At 38.9% G+C, this 20,312-nt stretch overlaps 1 protein-coding gene across 4 annotated transcripts in view; it reads right to left on the bottom strand.

The window, feature by feature from the left end:
• Positions 1-900: 900 nt before the first annotated feature.
• The window catches only part of KIF26A (kinesin family member 26A), a 171,168-nt gene continuing 151,756 nt past the window's right edge, over positions 901-20,312 (bottom strand). For 3 of the 4 annotated variants that reach the window (XM_081945354.1, XM_081945352.1, XM_081945355.1), the window contains 7 exons: positions 18,777-18,936; positions 18,129-18,291; positions 12,625-15,937; positions 5,998-6,188; positions 5,491-5,511; positions 4,419-4,569; positions 901-3,477 (listed from right to left, as the gene is read on the bottom strand). In XM_081945354.1, the coding sequence (XP_081801480.1) occupies positions 3,299-3,477; positions 4,419-4,569; positions 5,491-5,511; positions 5,998-6,188; positions 12,625-15,937; positions 18,129-18,291; positions 18,777-18,936 (4,178 nt within the window). In that variant the 3' untranslated portion in view covers positions 901-3,298. The remainder of the gene's footprint in view (positions 3,478-4,418; positions 4,570-5,490; positions 5,512-5,997; positions 6,189-12,624; positions 15,938-18,128; positions 18,292-18,776; positions 18,937-20,312) is intronic. The other variant, XM_081945353.1, reaches the window with a different exon arrangement.

A 20,312-nucleotide genomic window follows, 5' to 3' on the forward strand; every position in this document is an offset into this window, starting at 1 on the left:
GTGATCACATGATCCTGGGGCACAGCAGCTGTCATAAATACATGCCAGTTGTCAAGTATCTGAATTTTAATCATGTGACCATGGGGATGCTGCAAAGGTCATACATTACTTTTTTATGCGGTTATACGTTTGAACAATCACTAAACAAATGGTTGTAGGTCAAAGACTATCTGTATTATATTCCCTGAATATAAAGGAATTTCTATTCCTTTACAGAAGAGTCATGCCAATAATGGTTCCCACAAAGTTATACTACACATCCTCCTCCACCACCAACACCACCAATGGTTCCTCTTCCTATCGTTGGGCTTTATGGATTCAAAAATCCCTGCTCATTTTTGAATTGAATAGTTGAGAGGAATCTATAAGTTCATACTTTTCTAATAAGGAAAGTATGTGTTCTCTCTCTCTCTCTCCCTCCCCCCCCCCCCCGAAAGAAGTCCCCTGAGGATGGGCTCTAACACAAGTCTGAAAGCTTTGAAGACTAAACCTCTGGTCCTAGTGACCGACCCAGATTGAATCTATATACATATTACTTAATATAAATCACAGAGATCCTAGCTACTATGTATGTATTTTAATTCATATACAGTGGACTTTTTATTTTTACTTATTTGTATTCTGTCTTTATTATTTTTACAAACAAGTCCAGGCAGCGAACATATCCAACATACCTTCCTCCTCTTATTTTCTCCATAACAGCAGCAGCCCTGGGAAATGAATTGGGCTGACAGAGAATGACTGATCCAAGGTCACCCAGCTGGCTTTCATAGCTAAGGGGGCACTAGAACTTCCACTTTCTACTGTTTTACCCTGGTTCGTTTAAGGATGGCAAGTAAAAGTATCCCATTCCCTACTGCTAGAGAAGACAAGAGTACTCATTAAAATTAAGAAAACGGGTAGCAATAGACAAATCTTTTTATTCACATGGAAAAGCTGAAGCAAGCCATTGTTGTATACATTTATACAAAGGATCTGGAGGGGAAACACAATCCCGTACATAGTAAGATGATAGAAAATATGGTTCCTTATGAAATGCAGTCATTACATACACTATCAAAATTTTCCAAAAGTTATTTTGTTTGGCAACGGTTTATCAACAGTCTCCACTGGAAAGTGGCTTTATTTAAAAAGAATAGAAAGAAAGGGAGAAAGAGCACAAAATTCATGCAGCATGTCTAGAAACAATCCTGAGAGTTTGCCTTCCTTAGAAAAACTGTAAAAAGATATATTTGTCTTTCAAAGTTCATAAAATGCAAATGCTATATTTATTGTTAAAACTATACAAAAATATGGACCTAACTTAATAATTACCCCCCTCCCCCAAGAAAACATTTTACCCCACTTCTGTGCGATTTTGGCTGTAAACAGAGGACTAGATCCAGTCTGGTCATAGAACAAGTAGACCCACTGAAATCAAAGTAAATAATTTATTTCAGAGGGTCTGCTCCTGTGACTAAGTCTGGAACCAACTCTTTTTTTCCTGCGCTCAGAAGAGAGAAAAGCCACAGTGTAGTTAACAGACTTCATCAAGCTAGATTAAGGCAGGGGCTGGCAACTCGATACCCCACCATCCCTCCCCAATTCAACATGTCATTGGTCCAAGATTGAACAATGACCAGGCACCCCAGGCATGTTCAGTGGGACAGTAATTATGGTGGGAGGAGCTTTTCCAATGGTAAAAAACCAAGATGGATATATTGGGGTAAGAGATTCCATGATGCCAACCCCTGGTTAAGAAATTCTAGGAAAGGGGGTTAGTTATGAATGCAGTTAATTATCAGAGTTAGGGCAAAACTACATAATACACATACTGTACATGTGTATAAAAGCTCTCATAGTTCTTTTCATCTAGTCAAAGAGTTTGGAGGCCATTTTCAGAAGCAAAACCTTGATGTGGTGCTTGACCCATATCCTACCTGGTAATTTGCTACCTCAAACGCTCTTTCTAGCAGCTCTACAATAATGGAGTAAAGTGTCACCGTTGAAAAAAATTTATCTCCCAAATTGGATTTGACTAGAAGTAGAAGCCACTGGGTCTTTTATGCAATCATGTCTGTGCAAAAACCTATAGGTTGACCTTTGTTACCAAGGCTTTCACTGCCTAGCTCTTATGGCAGACCTACCAACAAGTAATCACAGACCATTTTGGGACTTTGTAATTTAGGAATGTTGCCCATGAAATTACCTAACTGGTTAAAATATTTATTAGAACTGCTGTCTGATAAAAGAAATTTTGGCCAATCAACTATTTGAGTTTTGGCTTTTTTACTAATCAATTAAATGGTAAATACATTTAAATGCACATAAATAAAAACAAAAGGCCTGAAGAGGTAAAAGTAATGTAATGTAACTTTTGTTTTTCTTAAAAAAAAAAACATGCACGGGTATGTTGCAATAAGCACCACCTGGAACAGACATATCTATGTAAGTAGCAGAGAGAACAGGGAATGCTACAGTATGCCACATGCTGTCCTCAGCTTTTCCTTGTATTAAAAATAAGTTTAAACAAAAGTTTAAAATCTGCTGCTCAGTTAATCAGGAGGCACCCTTTGAATCAAATGTATGGTGTTTCCATTGACAAATGTAACAGATCAGTCTATCAAACATTTCAGCCCTAATATTTTTATAGAAAAACATGGAAAAAGCATGTACGTCATGTTCTGAAAAAGAGTATCAAAACTGAATACAAAGGAAGTGTTCCAAAATGTCATTATATACCTTTCCAATAGATAATGTTCATAAAAATATATCAAATCCTAAACCATGAAAAAGCAATTACAATATAATTTTTTGTTGTTGTTCTGCTACATAAACCAGCTTTTCCGTGAAACAAGGAGGCAAATTCAGGTATGAAAACATAATTATTGCTTTTGCTACAATTTTTGTTTTGTTTTTACATATAGTCATAAATTACACTATACAGTAGAAAATATTTCATAGGAATACATTTTATGATTTGTTTTGATTTGCTGGTTTCAGTTCTAACAACAAATAGAAAATTAAGAAAACAAGTCACAAATGAATGGTAAAGGCACTTCGCTTTTCAAACAGTTCTCGGCATATATTTTTTTCTGCTTTTCTCTTTTAGAAATTATGGTAAGCTTTGTACAATTCATAGATTGTTGAGGCACCATAAAGGTTTAGAACATTCCAATTCCTTGACAGTTTCTGGTTTCCACAACATTCCTTGTCGCAATAAATTCTCACACGTCCACCATCACTTTCCAATACACCTATTTTTCTTCCTTCCTTTGAAAGTTTTGTTCCACTGCCTTAAATCCTTTCACAAATGTTTTCAAACTTCCACTTCTTGTGCTCCATCCTGGATGTCATTAATCACTCCAATATCAAAGCAGGTGACTATCATGACATGCGACTTGCAGAGATTTACACATTGCTCTAGATCACTCGTCACTTGTTCTAATGCCTCCAGATAATCTTGAGATTCCTTATCGAGATCAGGATCAACCTCAACTAGTAGCATAAAAAACAAACAAACAGAAGGTGTTTAATATCCAAACAAGTTTCTAGAAATAATAATGTAATAATCTTAAACCAGCATTATGCATTAAGAATTTCTAAGATTCCAAGAGGAGGGATCTAATTGACCTAGTGGGGATCCAAAAAAAATTGGGGTTCCTGAATCTGTTGCACAGTTCAGTCAAGGTCTTAGCTACTGTTTGGAATAATTTTATACCCTTTCCATGGTCCAAGGAGGTGTATGTATGTATGTATGTATGTATGTATGTATGTATGTATGTATGTATATGTATATGTACTGTATATGTGTATGTGTGTATGTGTATGTATGTGTGTGTATATACATACATACATACATACATACATACATACATATGTAAAAAACTGATTGAATTTCAGCATAAATTTGAGATGGGATTTTTATTCATAGTGGGCCTGGTTGCAGAGGTAACAATTACATTTTACTAATGGATTAATGGAAAGAGGAAATAATCAGAGAGGCTGATGGTACACTAAACATGGACTTGTCAATAAAAAAAAATGTTTTTCCTGAATCAAATGCTGATACTTTTGCTAACCCCTTTTTTTAAAAAATGGGTTTTTTTAATGTTATCTTTTAAATTTTCTCGAATTTAAATCTAAAATAAATACATTAATAAATGTAATTCATTTAAATGTTTAGTTTTTGTTAACTTTGCTCTGCCACCATATTTTAAAAGAACTCCATGTTTTAAAATTGAATTAACATGAAGCTAGGACAGAGGGAGTACAAGGATGAATTATGAAAAGAGATAGAGGCAGTTAATATCTATCCCTATAGCTCTTTAACAATTCTGGATCAAAACACTGCATTAAAATATTCAGGTTGTAGTACCATTCTTCATAATTTTCTGTCAATCAAGCACTTTCGCTATTAGCATTAAATAAATACTTACATTCTCCTTTCCACTTGCTTGGATCCAACATCAGCCTACACTTTGTTTCTTCCAATTCCTCTTTCAACAACTCATGCTTTGCTTTCATTTCTCTAATCCGTTGGTGACGTCTCTCTAGGATTTTCAGCTTTGTATTAAAATATATCAAGCCCTTTAGGGGACAAAAATTACTCATCTGTAACTCTTTGCTGGCCATCTGCTTGCTTTTCCCTATTTCCCAAAAGTCTACAGTCCACACCATTCAACTTCAACTACTCACATGAAGCTTCAACAAGCAATATTAAACATTAGCTGAGTTCTCTCCCATCCTATCTTTGCTGAAAGTGAACTTTCATGGATGCTAATCTAATAAAGCAATCTTCTACAAGCACTTAGGGCACTTATTGCCATTCTGAGCTAATGTGCTCCTTTACAATACTCTTAAATTACAACCATATGTACAGAAAATATTTTCTCCCCTGTGAAATGAGAAAATATAACTCCATTAGAAAAAAATAAACTTCCAAAATCCCAATTCTATGTGCAGGTGGGATGCTTAATCATGCCCCATCTGGTTTGCTCCATAACCCATGCTACAGTTGTCTTGCTTCATTTTAAACATGGTTTGAAAGTGGATGGGTAGAGGGATTGCAGAGTAAAAGTAGAGGAGAGAAAACAAAGCCTCTACTCCCATTTTAGTTATCTGATGTTTAAGCTTTCAGGATAACAAAAACAAACTATATATAAAGCTGAAATAATGGTGCCAATAACATTCAAATATAATCAAAATTTTAAAAAGCAGCAAAACACAATTTACAATAATGGATACTAAAACACTAGAAACAATGTATAATAAAAGATCTGAGATTGATTGGGGAGTTATCAATTAACATAAAAATGCATACGTGTAGCATTTGGGTGAGAAGTTATTTTACAAACTCCTCAACTCACTTAGGATCTCCTCCATTGGCCTGAGGGTTCTGCATTGAAACCATCCCCAATTGTGTGCACAACACAACTAATTGAAATTTTTATGTTTGCTACAAAATAACTAGCTCTGAAGAGATAAATAAGATGGAAATACATGACTTACCTTTTCAACATCCTGGAAAGGCTGTTGTAAATGAAATAAAAGAAGCAGTTATTTTAAACAGGTAGCAAACTAATGATTGTAATTCCTGTTACCTATCAGAATTAACTGGATTGTTTTGCCAATTACAAATAAATTAAACTCAGAACATCTTGAACTTAACAGAATTCTAAATGATATGTTGTGCCATTTACATAAAGAGTTAATGACCCTTTAGTGAAAGGAGACCCATAAAGTTTCATCAGGCAGGCAATTATTATAAAGCCTACTCATAATGTATTAATTGATATTCTCCACTCACTCCATCAACTATGTTAAACACAATTAATGGTAGACCAAATTATTTTCAATGGGAAAGACACCCCAGCACATGAACTATTTCAAAATGGCTTATGATATTGATTTCATTGCAAACTGTTCTTCTGCTTGTGTACTAGATTTTAAGCTACAATCTTGGCTCACAGATTGTGAAATTTATATTGTCCACTTTGTTATAAAATGTATCCTGACCTCACTTTCCTCTTGTCGATGTCGCTGTAATCGTTCCACATCATCAATCTCATAAACTTTTATTTCAAATGGCTCTTTCAAAGTCCCTGGTAAAGGGGGAAGATCAACCCACTGGCCAGCCACATTCTGCTTTCTGCCCAGAGATGTAGAATCAGGAAGAGGAGCTGGAATCAATCGACGGCGCTGGAAACCTGAGATTTTTTAAAAAAGTGTTCTTTTATCTTTGCCTCCTAAAAAAATCCATGAACATTCTAACCCAGACAATACATAAAATACATATATGTAGCCACAGACATTTTGCTATAATAACTACATTATTTGTCTAGTGAAATTCTGTCCCAGGGCTATATAATCAAGAAGCATAATTGTAGCTGAAACTAAACAGTTCCCACTGGATGTATATGCCTACAAATATCAGTTGATCAAAACTCCTTTCTTTTTCCCTCCTTAATTTTGTGATGCCTTAACATACAAAGTTCTATCGGTTTCCATCTCAAAATGATTGGCAATCAATACAATACAATACAATACAATAGCAGAGTTAGAAGGTACCTTGGAGGTCTTCTAGTCCAACCCCCTGCCTAGGCAGGAAACCCTATACCGTTTCAGACAAATAGCTATCCAACATCTTCTTAAAGACTTCCAGTGTTGGGGCATTCAAAACTTCTGGAGGAAAGCTATTCCACTGATTAATTGTTCTAACTGTCAGGAAATTTCTCCTCAGGTCTAAGTTGCTTCTCTCCTTGATTAGTTTCCACCCATTGCTTCTTGTTCTACCCTCAGGTGCCTTGGAGAATAGTTTGACTCCCTCTTCTTTGTGGCAACCCCTGAGATATTGGAACACTGCTATCATGTCTCCCTTAGTCCTTCTTTCTATTAAACTAGACATACCCAGTTCCTGCAACCGTTCTTCATACGTTTTAGTCTCCAGTCCCCTAATCATCTTTGTTGCTCTTCTCTGCACTCTTTCTAGAGTCTCCACATCTTTTCTACATCGTGGCGACCAAAGCTGAATGCAGTATTCCAAGTGTGGCCTTACCAAGGCATTATAAAGTGGTATTAACACTTCACGTGATCTTGATTCTATCCCTCTGTTGATGCAGCCTAGAACTGTGTTGGCTTTTTTGGCAGCTGCTGCACACTGCTGGCTCATATTTAAATGGTTGTCCACTAGGACTCCAAAATTCCTTTCACAGTTACTAATCAAAAGTAGCCCAATAGGATTCAGGAAACATTATGACATCACAATAAGCTAAATGATGTAGTTGTAAAGCAAAAGAAAAATCAGCCATAAAGCAAAAAAGCATGTGACCAAGCTGATTTACAATTGCAGTCTTGATTGCTATTGTTAAAGGACTGTTCAGGTTGTTAAGCAAAAATCTCATCCAACCATGATTTCCAGCTTCCAACTGGTTTCCCCATTGAGTTTGCTTGTGGGAAGCTGGCAGGGAAGGTGGGCAATCATGATCACATGACTGTAGAAAAACAGCAGTACCAGAACTCTGAGGCCTCATCCTAAGTCCTCTTCATTTAACCTTTGAACTGAACGAATGGTCATAAATCAAGGATTCCCTATAATCTATGTGGCTCACAAAACAACAAATCCAAACACTGACATTCAATTGTACTGGACTCCAGCCTCTCCCTATTCCAGCAGTTTTGGGAAGAGCCAGCTCTTCAAGGCCTTTGAAAAAGCTAATAGAATGGGGGCCTGCCAGATCTCAAGGGGAAGAGTTCCACAGGGTTAGAGCTGTTGTAGAAAAGGTGTGCTTTCTAGGTGCCATTTACGCTATGTCAAGAGACCTAAAGCATACACATATCCTATTAGACTAGTAAAAGTGACAGATATGCTCCAGAAATGGCAATGCCACAGATAAACTGGGTCCATGCCATCCAGGGTTTTAAATGTGATAACAAACACCTTGAATTGCACCCAAAAAGAAACTGAAAGCCATTACAGATCACACACCTGTGATGTAATATGGGCAAATCATAGAATGCTGTGCTGCTGTATTCTGGGCCTCTTAAAATATCTGGATGGTCCCCAAAAGCATATCAATATAGAGGGCATTGCAGTAACCCAACTGGGAAGTACCAGAGCATGAGTGACTGAGCAAGGCCTCCTGCTCCAGGACTGAGCACAATGGGCACACAAGACAAAGCTGCATGAAGGCCTCACTGTCATTTGCTCCTTCAGCAGGAAATGTGAGCTTAGGAGAACCGAAAGTTCCATGCAAGCTCTATTTGGGAGAGTGCCTCCCTGGCCAGAGTATGGATGATACATCACCAGAACCAGGAGACTGAAAATTCAGAGCCACTCCATCTTGCTAGGGTTGAGTCAGAGTTGGCTCCTCCCCATCTGAATCTTTGCAGCCTCCAAGCCAATCCCAAAACAGTGCTGCTTGGTTGGCCAGCGATAGAGATGTGTAAATGTGTATGCTGATGATACCACACCTCATGCCATTAGATGACCTCTGCCAGAGGCCTCATGTAAATGTAGAAAAAGAGGGCAAGGGATTCAAGACCTGAACCTCAAGACCTGAGATTCAAGACCTTCCACACATTGCAGCATCCTAGAATTCAATCTCTCCCTCCCACCAAACACCAACTAAAAGTAGCCACAGAGGAAGGGGAAGAACCGCTATAAATATCCCACTTCCATAGCTGGTCCAGAAGAAAACCAGAAAGTTGGTGTGTTAAACAGGTCTAGTAGGGGTAGGATAGATGCATCTCTCCCCTCCCCTCCCCTCTCCCCTCCCCAATCCCAAGACCTCATCCATAAGCATGTCTCAAAGCAAAACCTTGACTAAAAAGGGGACAAATACATTTCATCCAGGGCCATCTGAAGCTGAGTGGCTACAACCCTTTAACAACCTCCCTAAAAAGGTAAAGTTAGAAACTGTACAGTTAGATCCAAGGTTGCCTCTTAAAAGAGAAGTATACCATTATCCCGCTCAAGGTGGGTGACACCACGTCATCCTCAATGAGTTATTAATCACAACTTTGAGTCAATCACATACCACCTCTGATATGTCTTATCCAACCCGGATGGCATAGGTCCATAATAATGTGACAGAATTTAAGCCCTGAGGGCACTTCCATGGAAATAACCAGCTTAAACTCATCTGAGCAACAGGCCCTTAGGCTTCTTGGGCAAATTGAGAAAATGGGTGAAGTCTGTAATTGTTAAGTTCATTGCATGAACACAATTTTGAGTTTTACAATGCTATACTTTTATTTCATTTGGTAGAGATAGCCCTCTTTAGTGATCACTCATTCAGTGATCATTCAAAGCTTTGACTTCTCTGAACAAGGAGATCTACAACCATCTTCGAACCTGCAACCATTCCATATCCCCATGGTCACATGATCACAATTCAGGCATTTGGCACCCAGCATGCAATTTTGACTGTCACAATGTCCTATGGTCACATGATCACTATTTGCAACCTTCAGTGCTGGCTTATGTTAAGCAAAGCAATGGAGAAGTTAGCAGGAAGTCACAAGATGCAGTCACGTGACAATGCGCTTAACAACTGTGCAGAAGTCACGGAACAATTGCAACCAGAACTGCTGTCATAAATCAGTGCAGTCATGATTTTTTGCTTTATGATCATTTATCCAACAGATTACCCTAAGGCTATGCTAGCTTCAAAAAAAAAATGTTCATTAGCATACACAATTGTACTGATTTACTTGGAATTAAGCCCAACTGAATTCAGACATACTTTTCAATAGGAATATACCATTCATTTTCTTTCTCCCCAAATCTAGAACATTTGACTAAATTAGGAGCAAAGCAATTAAACACTCCAAAAGGTAAACTGTCATTTATCAGCAGAGGACTATTCCAATTGAGAAAAGAACTGTTTGTCATTTTAAAAATAAATGCCTTATAAAGCATTTGCTGGGGCAAAACCAAATACAAATCTATCAGCCATAATACTCTTTCAATATTAGGGCAACTTTGCACAGCTGTTAATATTGATTTGCAGGAGAGACTTAGGAAGCTGATGTGCTATGAAAAGAGAACAGCTGAAAAGGCTGAAATTGGGTCTTTAAAACAATAGGTCACACAGTAAAATAAATCGGTTACCACAGCTAGGAAGTACAACATGTGATCACATATTTGTATATACAGATCCTAGACCTGTGAGGAAATGGTACCCAAATATCATCTATGGCTTTTAAATTGGGACTGTATCCCTAATGGATAAGTTAGTCACGGCAATGCATTTTAAGGTTCTCCTATCAGGGATGGTAGATTTCAGACTTATATTTCAAAAGTGGTGTTTTCCCTCTGACATTTGTGACAATAGTTTAACAATATTCAAAGACTTTTCATTTGATAGTCTAAGTTTTGTTTACTTCTCCCAGGATTAATACAGCATCCTTTAGGGCAGTGGGTCTCAACCTTCCTAATGCCACGACCCTTTAATACAGTGCCTCATGTTGTGGTGACCCCCAACCATAAAACGATTTTCTGTTTTCTGTATTTTTTCAAAACTATGTGTTTTCTGATGGTCTTCGGCGGCCTCTGTGAAAGGGTCGTTTGACCCCCAAAGGGGTCCCGACCCACAGGTTGAGAACCACTGCTTTAGGGTAAAGAGATGTCACATTGGCAAATGGACATTCTATGCCATCTTGATGGAGAATTTTATACAGAGTTAATAAGCCTGAGACTTCAGTAAGTTGGGAAAATTTAAAAAGGTCTAGATCAGGGGTGTCAAATTCAAGGCTTCGGGGCTGGATCCAGCCCGTGGGGTGCTTAGATCTGGCCCGTAGGGCTGCCCTGGAAATAGCAAAGGACCGGCCCACAGTGCCTCAGCCAGTGAAAACAGAACTTGCAAGGGCTGCATGCGGCCCTCCTCAGCTCTGTTTTTGCTGGCAGTGGGTTGCAGGGGACCATCCCAGCTGAAAAAGGAGCTTGTGACAGCCATGTGTTACACACACACACCCAGCTCCGCTTTTGCTGGCAGAGGATTGCAGGAGGCCATTGCAGCCAAAAACAGAGCTTTGGAGCCCATTTTTGCTGGCAAAGCCCTCAGGCCACCATAGGCGCCCCCCAACACGTGTCATCCTGCTGGTCATGCCCACACTGGCCACGCCCAGCCCTGAGGTCCAACACAACCCTGATGTGGCCCTCAATGAAATCGAATTTGACACCCCTGGTCTAGATACTGAAGAAAAGTCTAGCTGCTGAAAAAAACAAAACCTCTGGAAACTCTGCTCTTACCTAAAGAAGCGAAGCTGAGCTACTGTATGGACACTACGGAGTGTTCCAGCTACTCTGGTCTCCTCTTTTTCCTAAAGTTTAGGAAACTAAACTATATTATTCCCAGTAGCTAGAATTGTCAGTTGTTGTTTCTTCTCTTCTTCCTCCTACCACTTTCTTTTCTCAAACTTAGAGAAATCCAATTTTCAATAGTTGAAGAGCATGATAGTAAGCTTTTCAGTGAAAAGACGTTTTTTTCTGGAATTATTATGCTGGTGAATCTCCAATCTATTTCTAACTTCAGTTGATTCTTAGCTTTGTAGATTATTAGTTCCATTAATCAGACATTTTAGCACACTTTTTCCAAATTCCTTTATGTGCTCATAATTTTCATTTGGGGACCTGCCAATCAGAGTTTTGTATGAGTATCTGCTAGAATTATACAATAACACCTTCAAATAAACATATCTTTTCAAAACCTGCTTGAGACTCTTTTTGTATTCTGTGGGTTGTGTTGTCTTCTGTGGGTAGTGGTAATCTGTTAGCCTATGTCAGTTGGCTTAACTGAGCTAAATATAGACTAGACAAAGCTATCCATGCCATATTCAACACATCCATTCACAATCCTTTTTATTATCATACATCAACATGCCCTTATTCATACTCTTCACCACCCAAGCATTGTGTCTGTGTGTGTATAAACAGATACATACACACACATATACACAACTGTCCATCTTGCTTCATACCCTGTTCATTTGCAGCTATTCAGATGAATCTAACATCAGATAATAGAATATTTATGGATAAGATGGGATCTATTATAACATTAGACAGTATCTGTTTTAAAGTAACTGCCTGGTCTTTTTCATGGATACTTCCCCAAAAGTACTAGAATAAAGAATTACATGGGAAGGTTGAGAAATTGGATTCTTTTTTACCTCTTCTTCAGGGAAACATAAGCTGCCCTTGAAAACTTCAACCTCTCCCGTTCATAATTTGTATGAAACAGAGTAAAATCTGCTAGCATCCCCATGGAGCAGCAGTCACACCTGTCCCATAATAAAACAACTGGTTCCAAATAGCCATTACTAGTTAACATGTATTTAGGGAGTTCAGTGACAGAATTTATTAATCAAAAACGTAGTATTGAGGATCTGCCTCTTTCATTAAGCCATGCAGATTGATCATTTGCCTCTTAGGCTAAAGCTCAGGTGCTACTTACAAATTAAAAATCTGTCAGGTCTGAACATGCCTTCAGTTTCAAGGACTACTATGATGGCATTTTCTCAAATACCTTATTCGCTAATTTAAGATTGTGGTATTCATGGTTTAAGGTTGTGACAGACCTGCTGCAGACACAAATCAACAGAAATTCTAAGACCAGGTTTTTGTAGTTATTGTATTTTTACCTGCTGATCTTTTCTTTGGGGATTTCAAACTTCTCATGCGACTTGGTGAAGACATCCCACTTTCGCTCATGGAATCATGTGCTGAAGAAGCACTGCCGGTGGCTTCGCTGTCGCGGATCATGCTTTCATAGCCACTGCTGCCACCACTGTGGTAAAAAAGAGCTGTCCTACCCATTGCAGGTGGTAGTTCCCCACTCAAGACACTACTGTTATCACTCCCGTGCCCACTGCTGTAGCGCTGAGGTCTCCTTGGCGCAGTTATCTTACTGTATGGAGATGGCAGCACCTGGACTTGTGACTTCTCGTCACTTAGATTTATTCCACTGTCATTGCCACTATCGGAGTCTGTCGAACCCCGGAAATGGCTCATCTTGCCTGAGCTTCCTGAGGCTAGCTCATTCACACGACTATTGGCTGCCCTAATGGCCTGCTTAGTTCCCATAATTGTTCCTCGACCAGGTTTATTGTTCGTGCCTTGTGTGGACTTTGGAGCTGTTTTCCCACTCAAAGGAATGCTAGAGTTCTTCCCAGCAGACTGAGCCAAAGACTTCACAGAGGAGCTCAGAGACTTGGATCCACTCGCTGAAAGGCTACGGCTCTTATTCCCACCAATCGCAGTTTTCTGGCTGGTAGCACTTTTCATTTGACTATTTTTGCAAGATACAGACATGGAGCATGATGGAGGAGAGGTCAGGCCAGATGTATCAGGAGGAACTCCCAGTCTGGGGACTAGCCGTCCATTCCTGCCATTGCTAAGGTTGCCACCACCATTTTCCTTATTCAGATTAGTTTTTCCTCCCACAGATAGCAAGCTATCACATCTCTCAAGGGATGTGTGGCTCCCATAACGATGGACACCTTCACTTTTTGATGCCTTGGCCTTTAAACTTGAAGTTGCTTTTGGCAATGAATGGTCTCCTCGGAGGCTATATTTGCTACTGGCATTTTCAGCAGTACATATCCCAGTTCTCAGTCGTGAATCAATCTCATCATCATGTTTTACTGCAGCAGCCCTATTAGCTTCTAATCCTACAGCTTTGGCCCCTCCACTTTTTTGCTCAAGGCTGGATTTACGAACGGGAGGTGCTGGAGGTATTATGCCATTTGGCCTGGGTAACATACTCATCTTTTGCTGTGCATTCTTCTTTTTCAGGCTCCCAGTGGCAAAAGCAGCTTCAGAATTCCCTCTGTGCATACCTTCTGTAAAAGCACCACTGCTGTGTGACACAGGAACTACTCCCAGTGTGGTGGCTCCTCTTTTAAGCTGTGGAATTTTAGGGAAAGCTTCAGATTTTTTAGCAACTCCACTAGAAGACTTAGAGCTCATTTCACAACCGTCTACCACCCTTTGTGAACAGGCAAGTAATGTCTGGGATTTTAAAGCTTTAGTTGTGCTACCAAATTGTTGGGTAGATCTTGGTGGCTGCTTCTGTGTACAAAATGCCTGAGAATTTGAAGGTAACATATCTGTGGTATTAGTTTCCAGACGATTGTCTGTGCGAACCAACCAGGGATCGTCAAACATCACATGTGGCTTTTGCAGTTCTTTATCACATAGAGTATTATTATGAGTCAGAGATGAGGTAGCTTTTGTTCTTCGGGGAAGACTGGAGTGTATAGTTTCAATCACTGGAGTGTTTTGAGAATTAGAAAGCTTAACTTTTGTGGCCTGATCAGTGATGCAAAGAGTACTTCCAATCTGACACACTTTGGTTAAATCATAGTTTTGAAGGCTTCTGTTGACTCCTGAGGCTGTTTTGCTTGAATTCATGCTCTCACTCTCCAATTCTGAAAAGCAAAAGCCGCTATCATTCAAGGTAGTTTTCAAGGGAGCAGAGATATTAGGAGAACCTAAAGTTAAAGGTTCCTCAGACTTGTGATAGCCATACAAGGGTTGCATAAGAAAACCATCACTGGGATGGGCTCCTTCACTTCCAATTGTACAGATACTGACTTCACTTAGCCATGAGCTGATTGAGGAACGTCTGCTGCTACTGGTGAAGGGTTCTTCAGAAAAGGGTACAACAATATCAATGTTGACACCTGCTGTACTTGCCTGAGAGGTATAAGCATCAAACTCATCATTTATACTGCTGATGATACTAACTGGCCTAGAACCAGAGGCAAGAGCCTGAAGAGAGCAGTCACTGTTAAAGCTGATGATGCTAGAGGGTCTTCCATTGTCCATAATACCACTGATAGATAACTCCTCAACCACTGTAAAGACAAGCTCATCTTCACCATTGAGTTCCACAGGCTTCTGCAAAGTCACGGTTGTTGTCAGTATATCCCTGTCAAAGGACGGGCCTCGGAAAGATGATCGAAATCTATGCACTTCAATACCATCTGCCTGCTGTTCTGGGTCATTAGAGATGGTGTTATGTTCAGTTTCACTAGCCCCTTGTTTACTCATTCCCACAGGTGGGGTCCTGATGGAATTGTTGTGATTCACCTTTAGATATGCTTGTCGGCTTGTCACTAGACATTCCTGCTGCTGAGGTGGTGGAGGAGCAGGGCTGGGCAACGGTCTCTTCATATGATAAGTTTTTTCTTTCACAACCATTTCAGCATCAGCTTGACTTGATTCATGAGTCTTAGCACAATGACTTGTTGATACTTGACAGGAATCAGCCACTACTTCGTTATTCCCACTGAAATCTACTCTCTTGCTTTCAGGTTTTGATTGAAATTTGGCATGTTCTGTGTTTAAAGGAGATGCCTTCTTTTCAGGGCTAGTGATGTTGTGCTGGAAATAAATGCTTTGTCCCTTTTTTGGAGTTCCTGTTTCTTGTGAAAATGGTTTTTTAAAGCCTCCAATAGGAGAAGATGGTTTGGATTTAGACTGCCCATTTTCTGTAGGCATGGGTACTGTGCTATTGGAAGCTAAAGCAGCAATCTCTCCAACAGGAAACTTGACAGGTTCCTCACTTCCATCAATACACTCCAATCTTTCCTGCAATTCTGCAAAGGTGTTACACTTAAAGTGATCTTTGTCAGAGCTTCTTGGAAGACCACAATTGTCCTTGCTTCTTTTTTTGTTCAAAGAAGGGATTATGGGGACAAATTCTGGAGGGCCTTCATTATCTGTCAGCTCTCTGTCTGACAAAGCAGTACCATTGGAACCTACATAGATAACAGTGTCACAGGACTGCTCACTGCTTGAGGAATAATCATATTCACTAGAAAGATTCAATACAGGAATGTCAGGATCGAGAGCTATAGTCCTTGGATGAAATGGTCTCAGATGAGGAGGTCGTCGTATATGGCCTTCTTCGCAGGAACTTTCTCCTCCAGATGAGCTGGATGCATACTGCTGATTGTAAAAAACATAAATAGCAGAGAAGGATTTTTAATATTAAATGTATTCACTAGAGGACAAATTATGAGTCACTTTTTCATGTCCTACAGAATAGTTTTTGATATCTATTGGAATCATTCCAACAAAAGACACTTATGATACATTTTAGTGGCAACTTCCAATTTTCAAAAGGCAAAAAAATAAAAGAACAATGTGGCAATTAAATGGCACAATCACCATGAAGGAAAATTGATTGAATGGACAAGTATGCAATGTTTTGCATTGGATGAAAGGTTTTCATATAGCATGATTGCTTTAATGCGTACAGAATCTTGGTTTCAGTCCACATTTCACAATATGACTGTATTGTCATATGATCAGGAATATCTGAAACCGATGTGCAATTCATTCCAGCAATGAGAGACTACAAATAGGTTCCGACTACAGGCAATCCTCATTTACCAATCACAAGTGGAGTGCTAAGCAATGCAGTCATAAAGTGAAATATCATATGATTGTCCTCAACTTATGATATCATTTCTAACTGCTGTTAAATGAATCAGCACAATGCTGATTAACTGCAATGTCATATGTTTGTGACTTACAACGTATTGCTGGCTTCATCATTGACTTTGTTGGAAGCCAGATCTGAATGTCACAAATGATGGTCATATGACCAGAGGATGCTGTGACTGTAAATACTGTTGATTGCCAAGTGATAAAATCATGATCACATTACTATAGGGGCACTGTAACAGTCACAACTTTGAGGTCAGGTTACAAGTCTCTTTTTTCAATGCTACCATAGCTCAGAATGGTCACTGAGCAAACTCTTGATAAGCAAGGAGAAACTGTATTGTGCAAACCAAGCCACTAATATTGAACTTCAGAAATCATATATACTTGGCTTAATACCCTAAGCCAATTTCAGAACAATGCATTCACTCTCGTAGAAAAAAACTCAGAGAGACAGATAATAAAGGGAAATAGTTTAGTTACTGAATGTTGAATATTTAGTCACAAATGATCCTTAGCAATGAATCAAAACATGAGTCAAACTTAAAACTTGAATTGGCCTGTATTCCAAATACTAAATAAGGTCTGAAAAATATCATGTAATTAGGTCAAGACAGGGCAATCATTAGCTGTTAATTGAAATGCATATCACTGTCCAGAAATCAATGCAGATATTACTTACTTCCTGCTATTATCTATATCTGAATATTTGGTGTGAAGGATTTTATTGTACTTGATAAAACTGGTTCTTTTAGTATGATTGTACATCATTCATCAGTTTGTACCAGCCGGAAGTGGGAACTCCAATAATAGTGACTTGCTCAAATCAAATCATCATTATCCCCTAATTATCTGATTTGCTTCTCTGTTCCTACCTTTCAAGAACTGAACTTAGGGCTGCATCTAATGAAATTGTCCAAACTAGCTTCTCCAATTTATTATACTTTAAAATAACAATTTGACCTGCATCATAGCAAATAATAAAGATAATGATTAATGAACATTTATGACTTTAGCAATACTTCTGCCAAATATTATCTCTGATACAGGGCTGGGATTCAGCCAGTTAGAACCGGTTCGGGCAAACCAGATGTTAATTTCAATCTGGTTTGCCGAACCAGTAGTTGCAAGGACTGGCTGAACCAGCCCATCCCTCCCCACACATCCCAGGAGTCTCTACGCAGCCCATTTTGAATGCCAGGTACGTGGAGGCTCTGGGAGGGTAAAAAATAGGCCTATCGGAAGTTCCAGAAGTCCATAAACAGGCCTGTTTCCAGTCTCCGGAGCACAGCGGAGGCCATTTTCAAAGAAAGTCTCCGGAGCCTGGGAAGGCCGAAAAATGGGCCTACTGGAAGTCCAGGTTTCTGGCCTCCAGAGCCTGGGTGAGGCCATTTTTGCCCTCCCAGAGGCTCGAGGAAAGCCTCTGGAACCTAGGAAGGGCAAAAATACCCCCCCCCTGCTTTGGTGCAGGAAGCCGACTAGGCCACGCCTCCATAGTCACCCAGCAACCGGGCAGAGAACCAGTTGCTAGTTTTTTTCAATCCCACCCCTGCTCTGATACATGTCTAGGTCAAAAGCTAGCAAAAAAAAAAATAACAGTAAAGGAATGCTACAGTCCTCATTGCAATGAATGAAAGTTAACAAAATTCTTTCCAAATTATAAAATATTTATTATCCTGTGCAAACCAACCTTGGATTTCTTCTTCCTCATCCTATGGATACGAGAGGCAAGTTGAAGTGTCATGAGACTGTCCGCATAACTTCCTGGAGAATCCGATATGTGGGCTAGCATAGTTGTTCTGCAGTTGATGTTCCCAAGTGATTCTCTTAGCAGCATTGTCAATTTGTTATCCCTATAAAGCATGCAGAGGTATATAACCAGTGGTTTGAAATATTTTCATTTCTTACCATCATTTTTCCAAGCAGCCTCTTTCTAAGTCATCACAAGAGGTTTACTAATAAAAATAAAATCTCAGGTACAAATGAAATTTTGTGATTTTTCAAAAAAAAAAAAAAAAGGAACAGGCAAGCTAATTCCAATTCTACAAAACAAAAATTTAGCTTGAGCTTTATTTTAGACTATTATCATTGCACTAAGGAAAATAGAGAATTCTGTTCATTAGCCTTCTGATTTTTAAAAAATAATCATTCTTTTCTCTAATCAAATAACTGAAGGAAATAGTTACATGTCTCTTACTCAGATAGCTGAATCATTTTGGGGTGCTCATGGGAGAAAAATGCAGCAAAAATTGTAAGGCATCATTTGCCAGGCATTATATGACGTATCTACAAGACTCTAAAAGACATGACTCTGTTACACAGAGAGAAATTCACTTACTTGTATGGCACATGTTTGGCACCATTAATTAAGGCCAGAATGACACTGCCCAATGCAGAGAGAGAGAGGCAGAAGGAATTTCCTCCATCCCGACTTTTGCTTAGCACTTTTTCACAGCTTCCCAGGTCAATGAGATGTAAGCGGCTGCGTCCACCTGACACTGATCAAAAATAAAATGGAAGGAAATAAAATTCTGATAGAAACAGAAGATAAGCACTATTGCCTATTAAATGACTGCATGATGGACAAAATCAAGCAAACCAATAATAATGTCTAACAATTCACTAAGAATCCTTTGAAACTCTAATTAATTTGTGAACTAATAGTTGCTTAATTCTGACCATATTTTAGGATCAAATAAATGTGAACAAAAATATTTGTCTTTGTGTCTATATTTAAGCAAGTGACCATATATACTTTATGGTTTAGAGTACGAGTTTTAAAACAAACCAATGAAATCAACACAACATTAGGAAAGCATTTCTTGAATTCAAATGTTATTTTTAACTGTGCAGATCTCATCACTGAACTTAATTCTTTTAAGATTTCCACATACAGGCAAGAAGCAGTAGTCAACTTCGGATGACAAAGGAATAAGAAACCTTGCAACGGACATTGAGAAAACTGGGTAATATTTCCTAAAAATTCCACTGGTCAGGAAGAAGTAACTACAGGTAATCTTTGACTTAAAATCATCTGTTTAATGACCATTCCAAGTTATAACGACATTGAAAAAAGTGACTTTTAGCCATTTTTCACATGACTGTTGCAGCATCCCTATGATCATGCAATCAAAATTTGGGTACTTGGGCAATTGGTATGTATTTATGACAACTGCACTGTCCTGGGATCATGTAACCATCATTTGTAAATTTCCCAGCCAGCTTCACAAAAAGCAAAGTCAAAGGTGAAAGCTGGGTTCACTTAACCAATGTGTGATTCACTTAACAACTGCGGCAAGAAAAGTCATAAAATGGGCCAAAACTCACCTAGCAACTGCCTTGCTTAAGAACAGAAATGTTGGGCTCAATTGAAGTTATAAATCAAGGGCTACCTGTATCTGTCTACCTACAGCTATCAACATCTAGCAATCATCTCATGCAGAAATATCTCTCCACTTGTGTAAGAAGCACACATTTCTATTTACATTTAAAATCCCAGTGAGTTAGCAACTGGATTTTTTAACACACACAAAGGTATGTGTATTATAATTCACATAGCTTTCTATCTAGTTTTCCACTGACCACAACGATTAAAAGGGTAACAATAGAACCCAAAAGATCCTGAATTCAACTGCCTACTCAGACATGAAGCTCCTTAAGTAAACTTATGCTATTTATTTTATAAGACCATTTATTATACCAAACTACCACAATAATTTTTTGAAAACAGGATTGGGAGAGAGAACCTTGACCTGATTGCTTGGAGCAAAAGGTAAAGTACTGCATGCTAGGTTTTCAAATTAGATATTCCAACAAACAATCCATTTTAAAGCTTTCTTGGCTAATACAATCAGCTTCAGTGTTGTTAAAAATC

Source organism: Natrix helvetica (assembly GCF_964273705.1).
Source record: "Natrix helvetica genome assembly, chromosome: 1".
Lineage (NCBI taxonomy): Eukaryota > Metazoa > Chordata > Lepidosauria > Squamata > Natricidae > Natrix > Natrix helvetica.